The sequence below is a fragment of the Gobio gobio genome (assembly GCF_949357685.1).
Source record: "Gobio gobio genome assembly, chromosome: 20".
NCBI classification, from domain to species: Eukaryota; Metazoa; Chordata; class Actinopteri; order Cypriniformes; family Gobionidae; genus Gobio; species Gobio gobio.
The window spans coordinates 12,846,221-12,869,734 of NC_137113.1; the positions used below are offsets into that span (position 1 = coordinate 12,846,221).

The window sequence follows — 23,514 nt, forward strand, 5'->3', positions numbered from 1 at the left end:
CAATGATGATACTCCAAATGCTGCTTGTCAGTATGAATGATATAAACAAACCCCCATGCCTCTATGACATTCATAATAGAAGATATAGCTCTTTGAATTAAGGTTGCTAGGGTGCTTGATAATGGTTGCTAGGGCGTGGCTAGGAAGTGTTGAAGGTAATTTGTAATTGGCTGTTGATGCCCCGAGTCAAACAAACCCACCCTCGTGTTTCTATGACACTTCTATCAAAAGATATCCCTTTGATGTTTTTCAATGGAAGTCTATGGGATCAGATGCTAGCGAGCTCTAAATGGTTGCTAGGGCGTGGCTTGATAGCTTTACAATGACCCATAGATAGTGATTGGTTGTCTGAGTAAATTGAGCCCACCCCCTTGTCTCTGTGACACTGTGATCCAGAGCTGTGGTCAATACAAAATCCCTTAGTAAGAGACACACATGCGTTTAATGGGACATCCCTCCCCATTTTAAGTCAATGGGGAAATTTGGGCAGCTCCTGCGCCCCAGGGGTACAACTTATACCCCATTGTGAGGTATGTTCTTACAGGGCCTGTCAGCCTCTTCAAATGTGGTAACCCACGAGTTTATACGAAATCCTCGCTCTGAGCTATGAGGGATCAAAGTTCTCCGCAATGTTAAGTCAATAGGATTTTTCGCCTACTTTTTCGCCCCTGAGGCGAACATCGTACACCCGATTGCTTATAGAAGTCGTAGCACACCATTCCCGAATAAGCCGGTCGATTTGACGCCTCATTCATGGGTCTGTGACAAACATAAAATAATAATAAGTATGGTGGATAACAATAGTGATGCCTTGCTAAAGCAAGCACCACTAATAATAATAATAATTATATATAAAAAAATGACTTCAACTTAACCGACACACTTACTGATGATACGATTGAGTCAAGTTGAAAAATGGCATATCTATAAAGAAATAACAGAAATCTGGAAAAGGTATACTGCAATATCGCAGCTTTATTTCACTAAATTTAAAAAAGTTATTTATTTATTTACAAAAAGAGCACATATTTTTATAGACGCAAATGCCCCTCAAAGTGTTTTTAACAGTACAGTTAAAAACCCAGCTGTCCTCTCTGATTTAGCTGTGGAAAGTCAGATATAATGGAGGACATGCACAAGGCCCTATTTACACTCATGTCAAGCTTGCATTCCCCGCGTTATCTCCAGTTTGTGTAACTGGAACGCCAGAACATTCCATAGTACCACGGGGATTATTGCTCCTTGCTCGAGTCAATGGGTGATAAGTAAGAACAACAAGCCACTGTCACACTGCAAAAGTGTGGCCTCTCACAGATACACAACGCCGCAGCATTTTGATCAGGTCAGCATCCTCATACTACATGGCCTGAACTTACCGAAAACAATCAACATCTGCCTCTGACATCTCTTTATATATTTGCTATGTATCTGTATGGTATACAAAATGTCTTCCAGCATGTCAACTATTAAAATAGCATGTAAACTCTAGTTAAATACTATGTAAACCAGCAGAGGTGCTGCAGGGATGCCATAAGGAAGTTATCAACACCACAAAGAGCCTCAGACAACACAATTGACCCCTGTGAAGACTGTGAAGTACGAGCCACAAATCATGTAGTCATGTAAACCTGACTTTTACGTAATTGTCAGCCAGAAAATACCCCGCCAAAAAAAAAAACACGAAGGGTTTAAATAATTCTCAGTTGTCCATTGTTATTCCCTGATTATGAACACTCTCTCTCATATCAGGTTGAACACTCAACACTCTTTCGGTCTCTCTCTGCCCTCCCTCTTTTTATTGACTTCCTATTTGATGACTGATGAGAGGGAGGGGGGAAGGGAGGGGAATCTCTTGTAGAGGAATTCTGCACATTCCTGGAGGCCTCCCAAAGGCCAGCTAATGAGCATACTTATTTTCACACAGACGGTATCAGGGAGAACTGAGAGTAACCATTTAACAAGTTTGTATTGCTCATTCCCATAACAACCGAAGGAAAAAAGAACATCCTGCAACTTCCAAATGAGCCAAGAACAACCCCCCCCCCCCCCCCCCCCCCCCCAACTAATTTTGGTAGTTTAATTGAATAGCCCCTTCTGAAAATATTATATAGGCTACAGTACAAAGAGTGGACGAGTATCTCTTTACTATGACCTGCTCTGTTGCCTTAGAAACAATCTAGAGGTCAAAGTCTAATTGTTAGTTTAACCATGACTATAAAAACGTAATTCCAGTTGAAAGTGATAAAGTTATTCTAAAAAGTTAGAATTTTCTGTTTTTATGCATATTAGAAATATAGAAAATATGCAATAGACCTACGTAGTTTCCCACCATTGCTCTCCATGAAGAGAATCTCACAAAACTATCAGCACATCTGTATATAAATTTTTTTTTTTATCCACGTTGGTATCCATGAGAACCAAACACAGCTCTCGTTGAGTGTGTATGACTAAGTGCCCGGTGGTTTTCCTCCGCTGTTACGCACAGTGTGTGCTGTGGATATGTTTGAGCTGTTACAGGGGCGCGCCCTGACGTAGCCACGCATAAAAAGGGCGTAGTACTTCCATAATGAGACTCTTTAAAGCTGCTGCTCCATACAGAATATTAATCTAGTCGCGGGGATCTGGACTTTGGAAATACGCAGTACTTTTGAAACGACAGGCGCGGCTGCATTTCGGCGTTTTCATCAAATTTTTTGTGGACTTACTTTCACTTTGCTCGCAGTAAGTTGGATTTATAATGCAGTACAAAAGTACGTTGCCTGTTTATGAATATACAAAAAGACCGGAGAGGATCAGAAGACAGTAGCTTAATTCTTGCCTATGGGATAAAATATGTAACGCTGGTGCTCTGCCTCATCCATACACTGATAGTTAACTTTGTAGAGGGACCACGCGTGTCTGTGGTAGCATTATTTCTTAGAGACGCTCTTTTACACTTGTCAGATTCGTTGTAACACTCTTTTGCGCCAAAATGTATGTATGTTACATTATGTCAACTAACAGCATTCTGAGCAACTGCAATTTTCGAGCGATAAACAACATTCTATTTCATTAATAGACTGTAGAAAGTTTGGTTACACTTTATTTTAAGGTGACGTAGTTACATTGTACTTACTCAAATAAGTACTGAGTAATATGAGTCAACTACATGTAGTTACTATAGAGTTATGGGTTAGGAGTTGGTTTAGGGTTAGTTACTTGTAACTATGCATTATTTACTGTTATTATTTTGGTAGGTACATAGGCTAGTGTAACTACGTCACCTTAAAATAAAGTGTTACCCAAAGTTTTAATAAATCAGAAAATAATAAGACAAGGTTTTTGACACACTGGTTGAAAACATTTTTTTGTTAATAAAAACGCCTGAATATTTATTATATTATATTAATTATATTATATTATATTATATTATATTATATTATATTATATTATATTATATTATATATTATATCAGCTCAAACTCAAACGACACATACAATAAATAATATAATTAATTCATATTTTATTAATTCAACTTTTACATATTTATTCATAATAACAACCTACATTCAATAGCAAAAAATTATGTTCAATGCCTATATTATAACTGGTCATTGATGTACTTTATCAATAAAATGTTTCGATGTTTGTACAGAACCGTAAGGAAACATCATGCTGCTCCTCTTACTGGGAATCGTCGTCTTGCATGTGGCAGCACTGGTTCTGCTCTTCGTGTCCACTATAGTCAGCGTAAGTTTTCTGCAGTTTATCTATCTATCTATCTATCTATCTATCTATCTATCTATCTATCTATCTATCTATCTATCTATCTATCTATCTATCTATCTATCTATCTATCTATCTATCTGATATTAAAAGTGATAGCCATTAATTATGCTATTAATTTGGAGTAGTTACTAAAGTCAAACTGCCATATAACTAGGCTAAAAGCAGCTGTAAAGAGAACATTTTGGATGTTTAATCCCTGCTAATCTTGCATCCTCCAACAGGCATGGGTTGTTAACCCCAACAGCAGTGGAGACCTCTGGACAAACTGCACATCAATCAGTGGCGACTACAAATGTGACCCTGCTGACACTGGAGGTAGGATCCTGCTAAATGTATATGTTAAAGAATGAATGTATGATGAAAACAAACATATAAAGGTGCAATAATATTCATTTCAAGCTAGGGAAAGGTCTGCTTCTCTGTAAAGGGTTAAAGAGACAGCCTCTGATATGTTACACATAGCAGGTTATTCACAGAGGGCTTGATCCTGTCAAAGCCCCTTTGCCTGTTTACCACTCTTTGTGGTGGGTGTGCCCGCTCTGCCTCACACCGCTGTACCGCCATCTAGGGGTGAGAATGCAAGCCTGCAGTTTCAACCCACAACAGACCCATCTTAAACATCAGCTCATGCAGACTGTATAAATAGTCTGGTTGGCGGTGCTGAGCTCGGGCCCCTTGTTTGGGAGTGGAGAGTGCTGGGTTTCAAAGAGGTTTGAGAACTTTTGGGGTGGGGCAGAGGTAGAGCGTTTGAAGCAGCTTAGATTTAGACTGATCCGTGTGATGCGTAGCATCAAATCGCCATAGGCCGAACATCATGTGATCCGAGTCACACCCACGAATCAAAATGCCAGCGACGGGGTTGTTAACAATAGAATGAACAACAACAACAAGAATGAAGGCGGTTTGAAAGAGAGAGAGAGTAACCAAACTGTCAGTTAAAATACAAACTAAAGTTATCCTTTTTGAGTTAATCTTGCAATGTAACATGTATATAAAATACAATATTTTCTAAATCATAAAAAAAATAAAAATGTTGATTTTTCAGTACTGTACATTCTCAATCAGGTCACTCTTACACTATTGGCTGTTCTCGGAGGGTGAGATGATGTCATAGCTTTAGAGCGGGAAACGCCTCTCTCTGCACTTTGGTAACAAGGCGGGACCAGAATGCTTTGCTGTGTTATTTCATAGCTCCCAGTCAGTTGGCGTAGCACCTATAATGTGCTGTTTTGTTTAGGGCGTGGTGCGGGGTAGACTCATACTGAAGGGCTTTTCTGTCCTGCACTCTTGCATGCGCTCACTCACGTGCCGTTGCTACGGTGCTGGGAAAAATGCTGTTTTTCTTTAAAAGTTGGCACTTTGCAGTTACTTTTTAAGGTTGGTTTTGACAGTCATCTAGGCTGTAAAGAGGGTCTTAGGTTTTTCATTGGGGAATGACTAGCAATGCCTTTTAATTAGATGACCTTTAACTTGCACAACAGCAGTAAAATGTGAACCTTCATGTACAGCACTGCAAGGATGCATGGAATTGATCTAGAGTAACACTAAAGACTTTAACATTGTTGCGAAAGGTTTGAAACAATGTTTATATTTCAAATAAATGCTGTTCTTTTGAATTTTCCATTCATAAAAGAATGGAAGAAAAGTATCAGTTTCAACAAAAAAAATATTAAGCAGTTAACTGTTTTCAACATAGTAAGAAATGTTTATTGAGCAGCAAATCATCATATTTGAATGATTCCTGGCGGTCATGTGATCATATAAAATATATTAAAATAGAAAATTTTATTTTAAATTATATTCATATTTCACAATATTATGTCAATATCACAATTATGTTTATTGTATTTTTGATCAAATAAATGAATTCTTGGTAAGCATGAGAGACTTCTTTCAATTTTCTTTTAAAAAAATCGTACTTTTGAACAGTAGCGTATGTCACTGTAATATTTTTATTCATAAATGTTTTAGGTACACTAAAAAATTCCATTAAAAAATAGGGCACAATGTACTGTATTAATCTGACAGAATTTTCTGTATTTATTTGTCACAGGTGTTTTACCTGTAATTTGAATTTTGAACATCATTGCGTAGTTTTTAAGGGTTAACGGAAATGTCCATAAAAATGAATATCCTGGTTATTTTCTGCCGTTTTTTATGGATTTTTTTCCCTTTTTTTTTACAGGTTGTACATGCCAACATTAGGTAACAGAATAGTCAGCATGTTCAATATATTTTTATAGGATTTATTCATCTAAAAATGTTACAATATAAATATAGTAAAAACATTTGTAATATTAAAATTTGTATATTGCATTAGAAAAAATTGAGCTAACATAAAAACACTGTTCATGATTTCTAATGCACGTTTTTTTCATACCTACTTTTCTTTGAATAAATGACCTTCGGACAGTAGCTTGCATTCTTCACGTCTCTAGTAATGGAGACAAATACAATTGGCATTCTGTATGTTCTGTATAAGATGTTGGAGGTGGATCAAAATGGAAAATGTTCTTGTTATTATTACATTGGATAAAACAAAAACATACTGTGCTTCAGTGCTAGACTTATAAAGCAAAATGATCTCTCCAAGGTCAGGGATGAATCAAACCTGGGTTCAAAACAAGCAATCAAACCAAGTGCGAAACCATCCTGAGATTACCTGAATGGTGTATTTTACACCGGGAGTGATGCGGAACAGCTGGCATGGCGAAGCTACTCAACACTGGCAGCTAAAGCATGCGTGAAATCCTATTCATCATCCTGATATAGAGAGCTGTTTCATGGACCAAACCGGGGTTATGGCAGTCTGGTATTAGTGTGCATACTCGCACCCCTGTGTTATGTTTCCCCGGTGCATATTTATCATCTGTTAAGCCTCATTCTTCACACCCAGGACCATACGTACCCATCTAAATGCAAACACAAGGCCTCCGCTTTCCAAAACGATACCTTCTGTCCTGAAACATACCTCCCTGCATGCCTGCTGACAGAAATACATAGGGTGTTGTCAAGCTCAAAATGAATACAGCCGCACCTTTTTTTCAGGAAACTCCAAATGTTTACTTCATGTGAGGATAGATAAACTGAGGATAAACTTAGTTACAGTGAGTAAATAGACCGAGGTGATGTGCTTCTATTTTTACTCCATTGTTGAGAGATAATTGAGAGATTTATTGTATAATTTGTATCGTGGGGGTGCGCTAGCCCCCATACGCAAACACACAGATAGCAGCAGAACCTTTGTATTATTTATGGATGCATACTAGAATAGTCTCCTCGTACGGCCTCTGATGAGATGTTCTAAGAAGAACAAATGCCATTTGCACAATTGTTTCCATTCTGAGATATTTACAAGCTCAAAAACTTTTTCTTGTCCTTTTACGGTTATCCACGTCTGCCTGAGCTTTACGATTTTGCTGTTAATGAGATCATTGCTAGAATTTTGGATCATTCACATTGCCAATTGCATTCATATTGCCAATTCCCCACAAAAGTGCAAAGCTGTTGATCTAGTTTATGATACTGGGAATTTCCAGTGCTTGATCAAGTGTTTATATATTCTTTTCCTGGGTGCTTATTTTGCATTAGGCTCAAGTAGAGGATCTGACTGTTCTGGAGGCTGTAGTATTGGCTCTGATTTTGTTTTAATCTGAAGTAGGCCGATCTGCTTTAGGGGCTTGACAGTTCTAGTGGCTATAAGGGGAGAGGCACACACAGCTGAACATGAGAGGAAAGGGAGAGAGAGGTGGAAACATGATGCTAAAGGAATGACCCCTGGATAAGAAATAGACATGCTGGACAACCCATGCATTCCACTTATTACTGCTTGGGCACGGAAAAGGTTGAGACTGAGATAGAAAGAGATCAGCTATGCCTCTCCTTAGACAAGTTTTGCTTAATCAGAGAAAGCAGGTCTCATATGTTTAAGAAGAATTGCTTCCCTAAATAAAGTCACAAAAAAAAGTCATGTCATGTCATTCCAAACCTGACTTTCTTCTGTGGAACACTAAAGATATTTTTGAAAAATGCTTCAGTTTTTTTATCCGTATACTGTTATAAAAATGGTTTTCGCAGCAATGCCATAGAAGAACCATTTTTGGTTCCTCAAACAACAACCCGTGAAGACCATTTTAATAATCCAAAGAATCATACCGCTTTCTTCATGTTTAGCAGAAGACAGACAGTCATGCAGGTTTGAAATTAAACGAGTGAGTATATAATGACAGATTTTACTATCCCTTTAAAACTGGATTGAGGATAACAATGCTAAAACAGAAACATTGAATCATTTGTACATAATGGGACATTCCAAAGCCAGAATACACGCTAAACATTAAACTAAAACATCTGCCACAGCATTCTTCATCAATCTAAAACTCACACAAACCAGTCTCCCAGCACGCTTTTCATGGAAGAACTTAATGTCCAAAGCTTTTGTCTAGCAAATCAGTCTACACTACCTTTCAAAAGTTTTGGGTCGGAAAGAAATACTTTTATTCAGCAAGGACAATTTAAAGCTGCAGTCCGTAACTTTTTTGGGTTAAAAATGATCAAAAAATTGATTACATGTTAAAAAAAAATTGAGCCAGTACATAACCAGCCAGTGTTTAAAACGATCTCCTTACCTTAGCCCGATTCACAACGGTAAACTTGTAATAATGTGTGATAATTTGAGTGGTACTGGTAGCTTTCCGCAGGAAATTCGAGCATGTCTTTGCGTCATTACGTCATTACGTCACATCTGTATACATAAAGAAGGAGTCCGGCTAGTAGGCTATCGCATGTGAGGATGCTGCAGGTGGTGGATCATTTATAGCCTTTTCTCACAGCAGCCGGAATAATTAAATGTATCATTTTGACGGTGGATTGTAATCCAGAAATGTCCAAACGACAATCATCAGTGACAACTGGAGATTCACCCGTAGTCAAAAGCAAAAGAATAGACTGTACAGAAATTGAAATCTACAGGTAACGCTTATACACACTAAATACACGTAGTCACGCAATGCTGATGTTGTTAACATTAAAAATCAATATTAAGTATAACAACAATAATAATTTGCACGGTTTGATGTGAAATTAACGGTCGTTAGATTTAATCACCGTTGGTAGCACGATTTATTGTAATGCGGTTTTTTCTCAGTTGGTCAGAACAAAAGTGGCAAACGTTACTTGTTCAGATGACATTTTCTAGTGAAAAGTCTTATTTTGGTCATACTTCCATGTCGTAGAATCTTTGATTCCAAAGTATCCACACCGGTGCGGTGAATGAATGACAGCCACACAAACTCCTCAAAACATAAAACGATAATTCCGCCAAATAACTGCAATTGCAGGTTTCAACAGAGATGGCGACAAAGAGGAAAAACGTATGGACTGCAGCTTTAAATTGATCAAAGTGTATTATAGTTTATTATTTGAAATTAGAATATTTCCCAATATTGCTGTTTTTACTGTATTTTTAGTCAAATAAGTGCAGCCTTGGTGAGCATAAAGCCATGTTTACATAAGAAGCGTTTTGGTCAATCGGATCACAAGTGGATGATGCTAAATACAGGGGTCTAAAACATTGAGCTTGTCCACCTTTCGATGGAATGTTCGAACAGCCGCAAAAGATCGCCTGCTCTCCGTCTACTGACCTAATGTGTAAACATTATGGGAAGCGCGCTAGCCAGACGGATTTAAACCTTGTCGACTGAAGTCCCAAGTTTGGTTTGAAGATAAAAAACATACCAAGCACAATGTTCTCTCACTATTTCTGATTTCTAACACATATTCACCGTGTTCTTGTGGCTATCAGAGCAGAAACGAAAGCTGATGCCACATGTTTTTCCATTGTCTCCATATGTAAATTGCGCAAGCTTATTTTGTCCATTAGATCGAAAGATCTGAAGAAACAAAAAATCCCACATACATTTACCCTCCCCTCAAAGAAAACAGGACAGAAGTGATTGAAAGTGGAAAGAGGGCCTAAAAGAAAAATATCTCCCCGCCTCAAAACCTTTGATTTGTAGTGATACGTTTCCCACAATGCAGAAAATACTAATGCAAAACGTTTAACTTTCTGCTGTCCACACATGTAAAAGTGTGGAATGGCTCTAACGCAGGATAAAAATGACATACGGGAGGCTTTTAAAGCCATCAAATGTAGGTAATATAGAGTTAATGGAGCTCCTTGTAAGCTGCTGCGTTTTGGCCCTGCATGGGACATCAAGAGAGAATCAATATCAGGTGCTGGTAACCTACTAAGAGCTTTTAGGAACATAACCTCATTATGTTAGATGCATTACTGGTTCCTGGATTCTCCAATGCACTTTATATCCATGAAACAACCATCAAAACTTAAATGTCATATTGGCAACAACAAGAATTCATTAGGAACTGATATTTGGTGTTGTCTTTTTGCAGACTCACCCCTGTCATTATCAATAATACATACGTCTTGCTGCACGCCAATGTAAAAGTGCACCTACCTTTACATCTGCTGTGATCGATCGAGAATAGCAGATGAGAAAAGAAATAACGACTCGCTTAAAGCCCGTTCGTGTTCATTTTAAATGACCATCTCCTCCTCAAGAGCAAATGTTTTTATTTCGGCAAAGCTCGATCTGCCCTGAGTGCTTTCAGGAATAAGTAAATGCACTAATGTTTTGAAATGCTTTCTGTCTTTCAGTTTGGATCCAGGCAGTCCAAGCCCTCATGATCCTGTCAATCATCTTCAGCTTCCTGTCTCTCTTCCTGTTCTTCTGCCAGCTCTTTACGCTTCAGAAGGGTGGACGCTTTTTCCTCACTGGAGCGTTCCAGATCCTTGCTAGTGAGTATCGTGATGTCATGTGAACATGGCGCAATGGATAAACTTGGTTGTTTGCAGATGCTAATGCACATGCTGACATACTCATGCAGTGTTAATGGACCCAACGTGCACTCCGTAGTAACGAAGGAGAATTTAAATTTGCATATGCGTTTGAGGTATAGTCGGCTCAGGTGATCTGAGATCAATTAGCCTTTATTAATAAAAGATTATCTATGGGACATCGACTGATCTCCTCTGTTCCTATGGAGGTGTATCTGCTTTCATTCGACTAGATGAAAAGACCTTTGGCCTTAGTCTTGTTAGTCTAATGAGTCCTGTCAACTCTCATTAAGCCACAGACAACGCAGGAAAGCCTTTAATGCGCTCAGCCACGGTTACAGGCAAACTTCCTGCAGATGATTTGATTATTTCCTTGAGATTAAATAATACTGCGGCAAGCAGAGTTATAAATAGGCACCAAAACATTTATGTTAAACAATATGTGTAACAGATAAGATACGGAAAGACGCGTTTTACAGTCGTTTACTGCTGCTAATGTCAAACGATAGCTCTCGTTAGCGTTTCATTAAATTCTCGGGTCTTTGAGGTGTAATGAATATGGAATATTATCAGAAAACATCACTGTTCCTTGATAATGAATAGTTCAGTGGGCGAGACGAATGCTTGATCTTTCAGTACATACTGAGGGCTTTTAGAGTTCATATCTGCGACTCTCATCAGAGAGGATGGACACTAATTGAAAGCTAAATGTCAGAGGAGGGCCGAGGGTGTAAACAGCACAAAGCCAGACAGTTACAGGTGCCCACTGAGTTGGCACAGGATACACAGCCGCTGCCACAAGATGAAATGTCAAGACTGGCACTCTGAAGGTGGTCCGCGGTCCGCCTGACATAAAAGGACGCGCTGAAAGTGCATTGTCATATTTCCTTCCTCTCATGCAGACTTCATTGTCAAGACTATAGGCCAAAAACTGCATTCGTTAGAGACTGTTACTTAGTAAATATTATGCGAGTTTCCTTGTTGGACATAAGTATACAAAGACGTTTCAATTACAACCTTGGCCGTACACAGGGTTTTAGAAACACAAAGCTGAAACAATGTTGAAATGCTAAAAAATTCATTCACAAGATTCTTATGCCTAATATGCTGAAAACGTCCTTGAATATTACTGTCAGTCGTTTAACAAGTTGTCAAATATTAAATGTTTAGGTACTTGCATCTCACTTTTTGACCAGTTTCCGCTTCTGTAAAAATTAACAGTAATGTTTTTATTTTTATGGTAACACTTTACAATAAGGTTTAATTTATTAACATTAGTTAATGTATGAGAAATACATGGGTTACTGTATTTGTTCATCTTTGTTAACGCATTAGTTAATACAAATCCAGCTGTTCATTGTTTATTCATGTTAGTTCACAGTGCATTAACTAATGTTAACAAATACATTTTAATATATTAGTAAATGTTGGAATTAACATTAACAAAGATTAATAAATGCGGTAGAAGTGCAGTTCATTATTAGCTCAACTAACGTAACTACTGAAACCTTATTGTAAATTGTTACCATTTTTATTTATTAATACTTTTATTTATAAAAGATGCATTAAATTGATCAAATGTGACAGTAAAACAATCAATTATTTTTAAATAAATGCTTTTTTTTAACTTTCTATTCATCAAAGAATCCTGAAAAACAGTTTCCAAAATAGATCGAACTGCATTCAACATTGATAATAAAAAAAATGATTTCTGAAGGATCATCTGACACTGAAGTCTGGAGTAATGATGCTGAATAATAAGCTTCATCATCACCGGAATAAATTACTTTTTAAAATGTCTTGTATTTTAAATATTTCACAATATAACTGTATTTTTGATACAATTAATGCAGCCTTGGTGAAAACGTTCAAAAACATGGAAAAAGAAATCTTACCAACCCCAAACTTTTCAAACTTTTTAGAATAGTTAGCCATAAAAAGCATAAATGGAAGTGTGGAAATTATGTAATGGCCAAAAAACAAACAAAAAACAAACAAACACACAATGTCAAAAAACCTTGGAGTTCCCATGCATGCTTAATAAAATAAATGTACACTTTAAAAATTGCTGGGTTAAAAAGAAGCCAAGTTGGGTTGAACATGGACTAACCCAGCAATTGGGTTGTTTTAAGCCAGTGAATGGGTTGTTTTAACCAGCGGTGTATTGATTTATATACACTCTAAAAATGCTGGGTTGTCACATCTCATGTTAAGACAAACCCAACCGTTTTTTAAATGAAATTTGCTAGAACAGTTGAATTTGTCCATATTTGACCCAAACCTACACCTTTTGGAGTGTAGGGTAGCATCAGTAATTGTTGTCTCATTTCCAGAAAGTTGATTTTTCTTGTCTTCCTCCTTCCCCAGGTCTTTTCGTTATGAGCGGAGCTATCATTTATACGGTAATGAACCACATGTGGGTCCCTACGGCAGAGTCCTACGGCTTTTCCTACATCTTGGCCTGGGTAGCCTTCCCTCTGGCATTCATAAGCGGGTTAATCTACGTCATCTTGAGAAAACGAGAGTGAGGTGGCACCACCCTCTTGTGGCCGCCACCTGGAAATACAGCTTTGAAGCCAAAGTACCGCACTGCATCTACAGAGAAGTGAAATCACGCAGTATCTTTACCCGGGGGTCAGTCAAAATCAGTCACTGCCCCCCCGAAAAGACATATTCAATACTGTCATCATTTGAAGATGTATATAGTATCTATGGTTTAAAACCTATTTATAACACTTTTTACATATATGTACATAGTATTTTATGTTTGCTCTGTTGACAAAGAACCTCCGAAGAGCTTTTCTTTTAGCTAATTAAGTGCCTAGAGTGTGTTTGTCGCAGAACCGTGCATAATTAGCCATAATGTGTGTTTGTGTCATTTTTTTTTTCTTTCCTTATACGGCCAAAAAATACTTATAAAAAGGGTTTTGATGTATTTTAACCAAAGTGCATGTATTAAATTATAGGGACAGTGAAAAGAAGCGTTTTCAATGGAGCTGCATTGAGAATTCATAGATGAAGTAACTTAAATGCCATGGAGCGATAGTTTTGAAAGATTTTTTATATATAGTTTTTCTTTGATTTCCAACAAAAAATGGTGCTATGTATTTACCATTCCTTTAACTAATAGCCATTTAGCCTTTATTTAGAAGGACATAACATGACTGAAAGTCAAAATCTGAATGCCATTGAATATATTGTGCTTGTGCCTATAACACGATGCTGTACATACAGTAGGCTACTCACCAAAAAGGTTCATTTTATAATAAAACAAACAAAATGTGTTCTGAATAACACTGGGTTATTAGTTAAGTTTTGGGAGACTGTGATGGAGGAATTGTAGTAAAAACTGATTATTTTAGTTGGATTTAGTTACTTTTAAGAGCAGTATTAGCAGCAGGATTTGAGAAGGGCAGTACTTCATTTCAGTTGAATAAATGTTGCTTGTATGTTGCATTCAAATCCGAGTCCATTTCAGATGTATAACGTTTGATGGGTTTGATCACGTTATCTGTTAATCGGGGCATACATGATTAAACGCCTTTCATATTCAAATCAGATGAGTGTAAAATGAATGAAACGTGAAGTAATGGTAGTCTTTTCCAAGCATCAGAATGACAGCTCACGGTCCTCTTGTATATTACGTAATATATTCCGAAAAACATTTAAAAGCATCGAAGTGGTAAAAACGTGTTATGAACTGACCACTGATAACACAATGGTGGACACATCGTAACACCTGCATGCATTGGAAACTTTTCAATACTTGAAATATAACATGCTGCAATGTCTACCATCTTGTTTCTACTCACAGTAATTCTCCACGTACTGTAATAGCATGTGATTGTATTAAAAGACTCATTACTTACAATTAAAGGCCCTATTCTGAGGACCATGTATTAGATTGCTTCTCCTGCAACACCAAAAACAATAAATGATGTTTTGTTATGATGACCGGAACATGTTGCCTGTTTTCATGGCTGTAGTGAATAGTGTTTATCTGATGAATGACTGATTAAATCCCCTTCTGCTTTATTTTATCCGTGACTGAACAAACAAGCTTTATGCTGCAGCAGAATCATTTATTTTAGCAGCTATAAAACTGTTTAATGTGTGTAAAAGGATTTCTGTATGTAGTGATTGATAATCTCCTTAAAAATATCCATATATAATCAATATGTGGTCTGTTCTGACATGGGACCAGCACTAGAATGTTGCATGTGCTCATTTCCCAACATTAACACATTTTAGACTGCAATTTTTTGTTGATATCGTAAGACTAAAACCTGAAGAGAAAAACAATTAAACAGTGTAATATTTGTATTTTATTTCATTTCCGGAAAAAAAACCACACACCTGTACTGTAAGTTGTCTGAAGGAGTGTGAGCTCTGATGAAGACCGTTCATTCACGAGAACCCAACTCTGTGCCCCTGACTCGCTTGTCTTATCGCTTGTGTTTGTGTGTTTATTAAAAGCTATTAAAAAGAAATACTGCTTGCCAGAAAATTGTCTCTCTTTTTACTTAATTCCTGCAAAAATGCTAATTAATTTAAAAAGTTACCATTTTTGTATGAGAAGCAGTGGTGGGTTGTGCTCTGGTAGCACAATGGTAAAAACAAATAATAAAATAAAATGCAAAGAATTACTATATATATATATATATATATATATACCGATCAAGCATAACATTATGAACCGGTGAAGTGAATAACAAGGTGGGTGGGATATATTAGGCAGCAAGTGAACATTTTGTCCTCAAAATGGATGTGTTAGAAGCAGGAAAAATGGGCAAGCGAGTTTGACTAGACGACTGGGTCAGAGCATCTCCAAAACTGCAGCTCTTGTGGGGTGTTCCCAGTCTGCAGTGGTCAGTATCTATCAAAAGTGGTCCAAGGAAGGAACAGTGGTGAACCGGCAACAGGGTCATGGGCGGCCAAGGATCATTGATACCATGTGATACCGTGCCCACTGTTGGCACTTTTGGCGGTGGACGGGTCAGCATGGGCACCCTGACTGGTCTGCGCCTATGCAGCCCCATACGCAACAAACTGCGATGCACTGTGTATTCTGACACCTTTCTATCAGAACCAGCATTAACTTCTTTTACTGTAGCAATTTGAGCTACAGTAGCTCGTCTGTTTGATCGGAACACACAGGCCAGCCTTCACTCCCCACGTGTATCAATGAGCCTTGGCCGCCCATGATCCTGTTGCCGGCTCACCACTGTTCCTTCCTTAGACCACTTTGACCACTACAAACCGGGAACACCCCACAAGAGCTGCCATTTTGGAGATGCTCTGACCCAGTCGTCTAGCCATCACAATTTGGCCCTTGTCAAACTCGCTCAAATCCTTACGCTTGCCCATTTTTCCTGCTTCTAACACATCAACTTTGAGGACAAAATGTTCACTTGCTGCCTAATATATCCCACCCACTAACAGGTGCCGTGATGAAGAGAAATCAGTGTTATTCACTTGACTTCACCTCATAATGTTATGCCTGATTGGTGTATCTATAATTACATTAATAATATATTTATATAATATATCGTTACAATTGTATACCGGTAGCTACATACATATATTTTATGTAATTATATTTATATATAACATAAATTATTATAAATCACATGAAAAAGACAAGTAAATAGTCAAATATCATCCAACATCCAAAATCAATCAGCATTGACAAGTGGGCCATTGACTTGCACAGGTATTGGTCAAAATCAGCTGTTGTTTTACTAAATTGTTTTGATTTTCACCCTATGTATATCAAATTAATTATTAAGCATATTTCATGGCAATATAACCATGGGTTCTTCAGCACAATCAGTTGAGAACCACTGGGGAAAAGTCAGAAAATAGTGCCACATAGTGGTGCAATTTAAAATGTGCATTTTAATGTGACAGATTCCGTATGAAGATTCTGCAATGCAATCCATTAATTTGAAATTACATTTTTTACCAGCATAGCATTTAATACATGCCATGTTTGACATTGATTTCTAAGGGCATATTTTTTTTTAGCTTTATGAGTGACTACACTTTTTTTGTTTACAAAACCACCTTTTTAGCATCACATTCAAACTCTGAGACAGTGAATACAGATATCTGATAAACTCATCACTTGAGAGAACAGAATATTATAAAGTAAGAAATGTTAAATAAATTAGGCATTGAGGGTATTTCCCTCCCAGATTGCAAATGTGTTTTCTCTCCAAAGCACAATGCTGCCCTCTAGTGAGATTCATGATAACTTTGTAAGATAACTTGCAATAAGCTTCTAACACGAGTAACTCTAACAAAAAGAGTTTAAGACTAAAAGAGTTAAGAACAAAACAGATTAACTGGAAAAGGCACAAGAAAGAAAATGTCACAGACCATTTCACAAGGTGTCACAGGCCATTAATCCAATTATACCGTTCATGAAATCATCAGCAAGGGAATCATCAGTCTTCATTTAGCTGGACTTTGTTTGCTGGCTGAGTTTTTCCACCTTATTTTTCAACGCGGAAGTATGTTTTTTTCTGTGAATGTGCGAGAAATAACAAAGAATATCAAAGTGCAGTACACGTGATTACACGTGAAAATTATGATAATACATTAAAATTATATAGTAAGAAATACTAGTTTGCAATATCAATCATAAAAGCAGCACAACGAGTTGCTTTGTACAGCTAAAAAAATGTGTGAATGACGCCGGAAGCCAGACACATCCAATTTATAAATGGCCACGCCCACCTATACTTGAAAAATAAGATGATCCTGTAAGAGATAAATGTGTATTGAGATGTACATAAAAATGATACAAATACACACACACAGGGCGATTGGGACACTTTATGCCATTGAGATGACTGTGTCACCCTGAAACTGGACTCCCAATCACCGTGAAATCACCCTAACTATTGCCTTTTTGCAATGTAATTTTAATATTTGATTATTTATATTTTATAAATATTAATGTAAAACATGTTACTTATTTTAATTTAAACGGGACACTTTAATTAAATGATGGTTTAATAATACAAATTAAAAGTTATTTTTTGTTTTAAATCATTAAAAAAAAAATTTAAATGATTTAAAAAAACACTCAAAACACATGCTCCATTTATTCATAAATGATAGATATAAACACTCAAAATGACTATTTAAGGGAATCAGATGATGTTGGGCTCTCTTGGGAACGTCTGTGTAAGGCAGACAAATTAATATTACCCATGCGTCTTATTTTATAATGATGCTAATTAATGTGTGACCACAAAGCCCCAGCAACTTAAGTCTGTCAGAATGATTTGCTGCACCCTGTCCCGTTTCCAAAAGCCCAAATCCTTATGAAGATCTGGAGATGTATGTTACAGAGAAAATACTAATAAAAAAATAGGTAAATGAAATGCAAATGTCCACATTTAACTGCTGTAAGAAGCCTTAAAAAAGAGGGAAGAAACGAGATGGAAACCTAGTTGAAAAGGTCTCATTCACTCAAAACAGTACACAAACATCAGGATAAAAAAAAACAACAGGATAGTAAACCTGTCAGCTTTAGACAGCACAAGCTTTGTTTATGCCCCGTATGCCCCTCCTCTGTCACCACCGTAATTGTTTACGTCCTCCGGGTCAAGAACGAGACTACAAAATAATGACATTATCCATCGTGTCCCTCTCACTCTCTTCTGCCCCCCGCCCATGTCCCAACCCTTTAATTCTACCCACCCAATGTCATTAACGCCTCCGCTATCCATTCTCCAGTCTTCAGGGAGATAATATTCCGTAATTTCTGGAACACAATGGGAAAGGACGCAAACAGAAGGCCCACCTTAATCTATCAGGCCTCCTTCAGTGGCTCTGAAGCTCTCTCTGACAGGCATAGCATCGCTGGACCATGGACTGGGGGAACAGAGACACAATTAAACCTCATGAAATGCAAATGGGGCCTTTTTTAAGGCAAAAGAGGGGGTTATTTTCTGCCTGAAACCACCATCTGCTGGCTATCACCTGCACAAAGCATCATCAGGTCGGGAAATGTGTAGCTTTAATATTTTTTTCATGTTAATTAAAAAAAAGAGAGACGGTCAGGAGAGGGAAATGGCTTACGAGAACACAGCTGGTTTTGATCAGAAGGAACGTTCAGCGGTTTGACCCCTTTAACAAATGGGCACAAGCAATGTCCAAAATTAACTTTTTGCCATACTGGAGAAAATGTACTGGCCATAAATATTTAATAGTTTAAATTTATATTGATATAACAATAAAAATCTATCAATAAACACAAATTTTATATATACACTGCCGCTTTTAAAGTTTGTGAACGGTCAGGTTTTTTAATGATTTTAAAAGAAGTGTCTTGCTCACCAAGGCTGCATTTATTTGATTAAAAAACAAACAAAAAAAAACTTAAAATATATAATTTGGATATATTTCAAAAGATGATTTGCTGCTCAAGAAACATTTATTATTATTATTATTATTATTATTATTATTATTATTATTATTATTATTATTATTATTATTATCAATGTGAAAAACAGTTCTGTAATTCTTTTTTTAGGTTTCTTTAATGAATAGACAGTTCAAAAGAACAGCATTTATGTAAAATATAATATTTTGTAACATTATAAATGTCTTTGCTGTCACTTTTGATCAATTTAATGCATCCTTGCTGAATAAAATTATGAACTTTCTATTCATCAAAAACATTCAACATTTCAACATTGATGATGATAATAATAATAATAATAATAATAATAATAATAATAATAATGTTTCTTGAGTAGCAAATCGTCATATTAGAATGGTTTAAAAAAAACAACAACAATGTGACTCTGAAGACTGCATCAAAGGATTAAATTACTTTTTTTTTGTATTTTTAATCAAATAAATGCAGCCTTGGTGAGCATAAGAGACTTCTTTTAAAAACATAAAAACAAAATTGGAACAGCAATATACGTCTGTGGATTTTAATATATTGTAGCATTGCCATCATAGGAATATATATATATATATATATATATATATATATATATATATATATATTTATATATATTTATATACACACTATATATATATTATCTTATGGAGAAAAAGGTGGAATATAGACAAAATTCTGATGATAAATGTTACAATGATGAGGTAAAATTAGTTCAAAGACACAACAGATGTTTTATTTAGTCAGTTTATATGTCTTTGATTTGTATGTGATATAGACTCACCAACTAACGCTTCATTTACTTGCCAAAAAGCCAATTTATACTCACATTTTGGAAACTGCATATTAACTCGAGCCAAAGAAACAAACACAAAGATATACATGCACACGCCAATGCATAAACACATTTATATGCTTACAAACAATCTGGACAAACACCCCCTTGACCCTTCACACATGCACAAACATCGCCTTTCCCTCACTCACACACACCACCTCCTATCAAAGGTGACCCTCGCACCATTGCCTCAGTCCCCCAGCGGCTTCATAAATCCCGTAATATGCGTGTGCTTGTTTAGAACCTGATCCCTCCTCACCCAGAGGTCATCCACGAGCTGTACCCCAGAAACACGTCTGGACGCAAGCCTTCCCCCAGGGCACCGTTCCACCAGGGTCAGAATGGACCTGCTGTTTCATTTTCTCTCCTCCTCCGTCCGCTGCTGCAAACGTTCATTCTTCAACTTCACAAAAGGCCTTTCCCTCCAGAGGCCCCAGATTTTCCCCCCAGTGGCCCGATCGCAGGGGTTTCAAGGTCAAGACCAGGCTGAAGGTCATCAAAGCCAGATCTGCCCTCTGCACTGGAGTCTGTCCATCATGGTGTCCAGATGAAGGAAGCGCTTGCCGCTTATGGAGTTTCAGACTAAATCGAACCCATTCAGTCCCATCAATCATACTCAATCATGCTAATGCATGAGAACAGACGATCTGGTCATAATAAAGGCTTTGAAAGGAAAGAATTCAAGGGTGATGAAACAGACAATATATTTCCTCTGTTTAACACTCAAACTATGATGAATTAGGCAAAGTGACAAGACACTGTCTTAAAGGAATAGCTCAACCAAAAATGAAGCTTTTGTCATCATTTACTCGCCCTCATGTCTGTCGAAACCCATGCAGGAGCACAAAAGGGCCTATTTAAAGCTGAATATCCAAGCTGCTCAATCAAGATTTTTAATGAACAACAACTTGAATTTCATTCTTTTCCTTACATAAAGCTATCAAACAGCTCAGGAAGACATAAATAAATGACGTGGACAACATTTATGATGCTTTGAGCAAATCTTTTATATAGAAATAAAGAAAATTGACTTTTTATGTAGAATGTAGAATGACTACAGTATCATTTCACTTTGAACATAAGCTGCACATTGTTACTTTTGACCCCATCAGGTGGGACGAAAGTAACACACAGGTGGGTCAAAAGTAACACAACAATACAAGCTAGATTTTTTTGTGTTACTCTTGTTTTTATTAAACATACCTAAATATGACCTTGTTAATATGTAACTGCAAATATATTTTGTCCTTTATCTTTGCAAAAAAAAAATAATAATAATTACATTTTCATTTTAAATGTTAAAGTTCATCAAATGTTTCAAATGTAACCTGACATTACAAATTTTTATTTGCAATGTAAATCTATTTGATAAGATTTTTCTTCAACAGTATAAACAATATGAAAATTTAATTAATTTAGTAATTTAGTGTTACTTTCGTCCCTACAGGAAGTCCTGACATTTAAACACGATTTAATTTTATACTGAAAAACTCTGAAAAGACAAACCTTCAGGGTGTGTAACAGCACTAAATAACCCATAGATTGATCATTACTGTGACACATGAAACAAGAAACACAACTTGTAATTAGAAAAAAAAGTACCGCTTCATTAATTTACTTGCCGTACTTGAAAACTGTATTTCGGACCTAACCGCGGAAAACGATGACGGAATCGCATGATATTTGGCAGATCCGTCAAGGGTTGTGTGCTGAACGTGCTGTCATAACTTGGAATGCAAATGTAGTCAAGGGCTCTGAGAAAATCGCTTTGTTACTTTCGTCCCGTGTTACTTTCGCCCCGGTTCTCCCCTACATTTAGTCATTTAGCAGACGCTTTTATCCAAAGCAAATGAGGGCAATAGAAGCAACTGGAACAGTCAAGGGCAACAATATGCAAGTGCTGTAACAAGTCTCAGTTAATCTAGCACAGAACAGATTTTTTTAATTTATTTTTTTAATGAATAGAATGATAAGTGCTATTCTTGATTGGTCAGGTGCTGCTGGAAGAGATGTGTCTTTAGATGTTTTTTGAAAATGGCTACAGACTGGGCCGCACGAATTGAGATAGGCAGGTCATTCCACCAAGTGGGGGCGGTCCAGGAAAAGGTCAGTGAGAGCGATTTCATGCCTCTCTGGTATGGCACCACAAGGCGTTGTTCACTGGCAGAACGCAAGTTCCTGGAGGGTGTGTAAGTCTGAACAAGCGATTTTAGTTATACTGGTGCAGAGCCAGTGGTTGCTTTGAAGGCGAGCACCAGTGCCTTGAATTTGATGCGAGCGGCTATTGGTAGCCAGTGCAGACTGATGAAGAGAGGCGTGACGTGCGCTCTCTTCGGCTCATTAAAGACCACCATCGCCACTGCATTCTGGATCAGTTGCAAGGGTTTGATAGTGCATGCCGGAAGGCTTGCTAGAAGAGCATTACAGTATTCCAGTCTGGAGAGAACAAGAGCTTGTACCAGTAGTTGAGTGGCATGCTCTGATAGGAAGGGTCTAATCTTCCTAATGTTGTATAGTGCAAATCTGCAGGACCGGGTTGTTGCAGTAATGTGGTCAGTGAATTTTAGCTGATCATCAATCACAACTCCAAGGTTCCTGGCTGTCCTGGACGGAGTTATGGTTGATGAACCTAGCTGAATGGAGAGATTGTGATGAAGTGCTGGGTTGGCTGAGACCACAAGCAGTTCTGTCTTTGCAAGGTTGAGTTGCAGGTGATGTTCCTTCATCCAGGCAGAAATGTCTGTTAGGCAGGCAGCGATACGAACACCAACCGTGGGATCATCTGGTTGAAGTGAGAAGTAGAGTTGAGTGTCGTCGGCATAGCAGTGATAGGAAAAGCCATGTTTCTGAATGACAGATCCCAGTGATGACATGTAGATGGAGAAGAGAAGTGGTCCAAGCACTGAGCCCTGGGGAACGCCAGTGGCTAGATGATGTGACTTAGACACTTCACCACTCCATGACACCCTGAAGGACCTAACCGAGAGGTAAGACTTGAACCACTGGAGAGCAGTTCCTGAGATGCCCATCTTCATGAGAGTTGACAGGAGGATCTGGTGATTAACTGTGTCAAAAGCAGCAGACAAATCCAGTAAGATAAGTACTGTGGATTTGGAAGCTGCTCTTGCCTGTCTCATTGCCTCCGTAACTGAGAGCAGGGCAGTCTCAGTTGAGTGGCCGCTTTTGAAGCCGGATTGGTTGATGTCCAGGAGGTTGTTCTGTTCAAGAAACGTAGAGAGCTGGTTAAACACAACTCGCTCAAGTGTCTTTGCAATGAAAGGCAGAAGGGATACGGGTCTGTAGTTTTCTAAAAGTGCTGGGTTTAGAGAGGGTTTCTTAAAGGTCCCATGGCTTGGCATTTTTCTATTATTTTATAATGTTTCCTGAGGTGTACTTATATTGTTAGTATGATTTTTACATCATAAAATGTCATAATTTAGAAATAAAAGGCATTTTTTCTATACTGCTGTTTGCCCTGTGGCTGAATGCCTTGCTTCAAGAGGCGTGTCTGCTGTGAGACTTCAGTAAAAACGCCCACTGTTGTGATTGGCTGACATCTTTGCATTCGAAATGAGCGGAGGGGGCGTGGTTTAACGAGGTCTACGAGGCACGAGCAGGCACGAGCTG

The 23,514-nt window shown here is 37.6% G+C and overlaps 1 protein-coding gene across 1 annotated transcript; it reads left to right on the forward strand.

Annotated features, from left to right (window-relative positions):
• The first annotated feature begins 2,428 nt into the window (after positions 1 to 2,428).
• On the forward strand, positions 2,429 to 15,236 carry pmp22b (peripheral myelin protein 22b). The gene is made up of 5 exons (XM_079801194.1): positions 2,429 to 2,721; positions 3,635 to 3,729; positions 3,990 to 4,083; positions 10,445 to 10,585; positions 12,992 to 15,236. The coding sequence occupies exons 2-5, from the start codon at positions 3,652 to 3,654 to the stop codon at positions 13,150 to 13,152; spliced, it is 474 nt and encodes a 157-aa protein (XP_079657320.1). The 5' UTR covers positions 2,429 to 2,721; positions 3,635 to 3,651; the 3' UTR covers positions 13,153 to 15,236.
• The last annotated feature ends 8,278 nt before the right edge of the window (positions 15,237 to 23,514 follow it).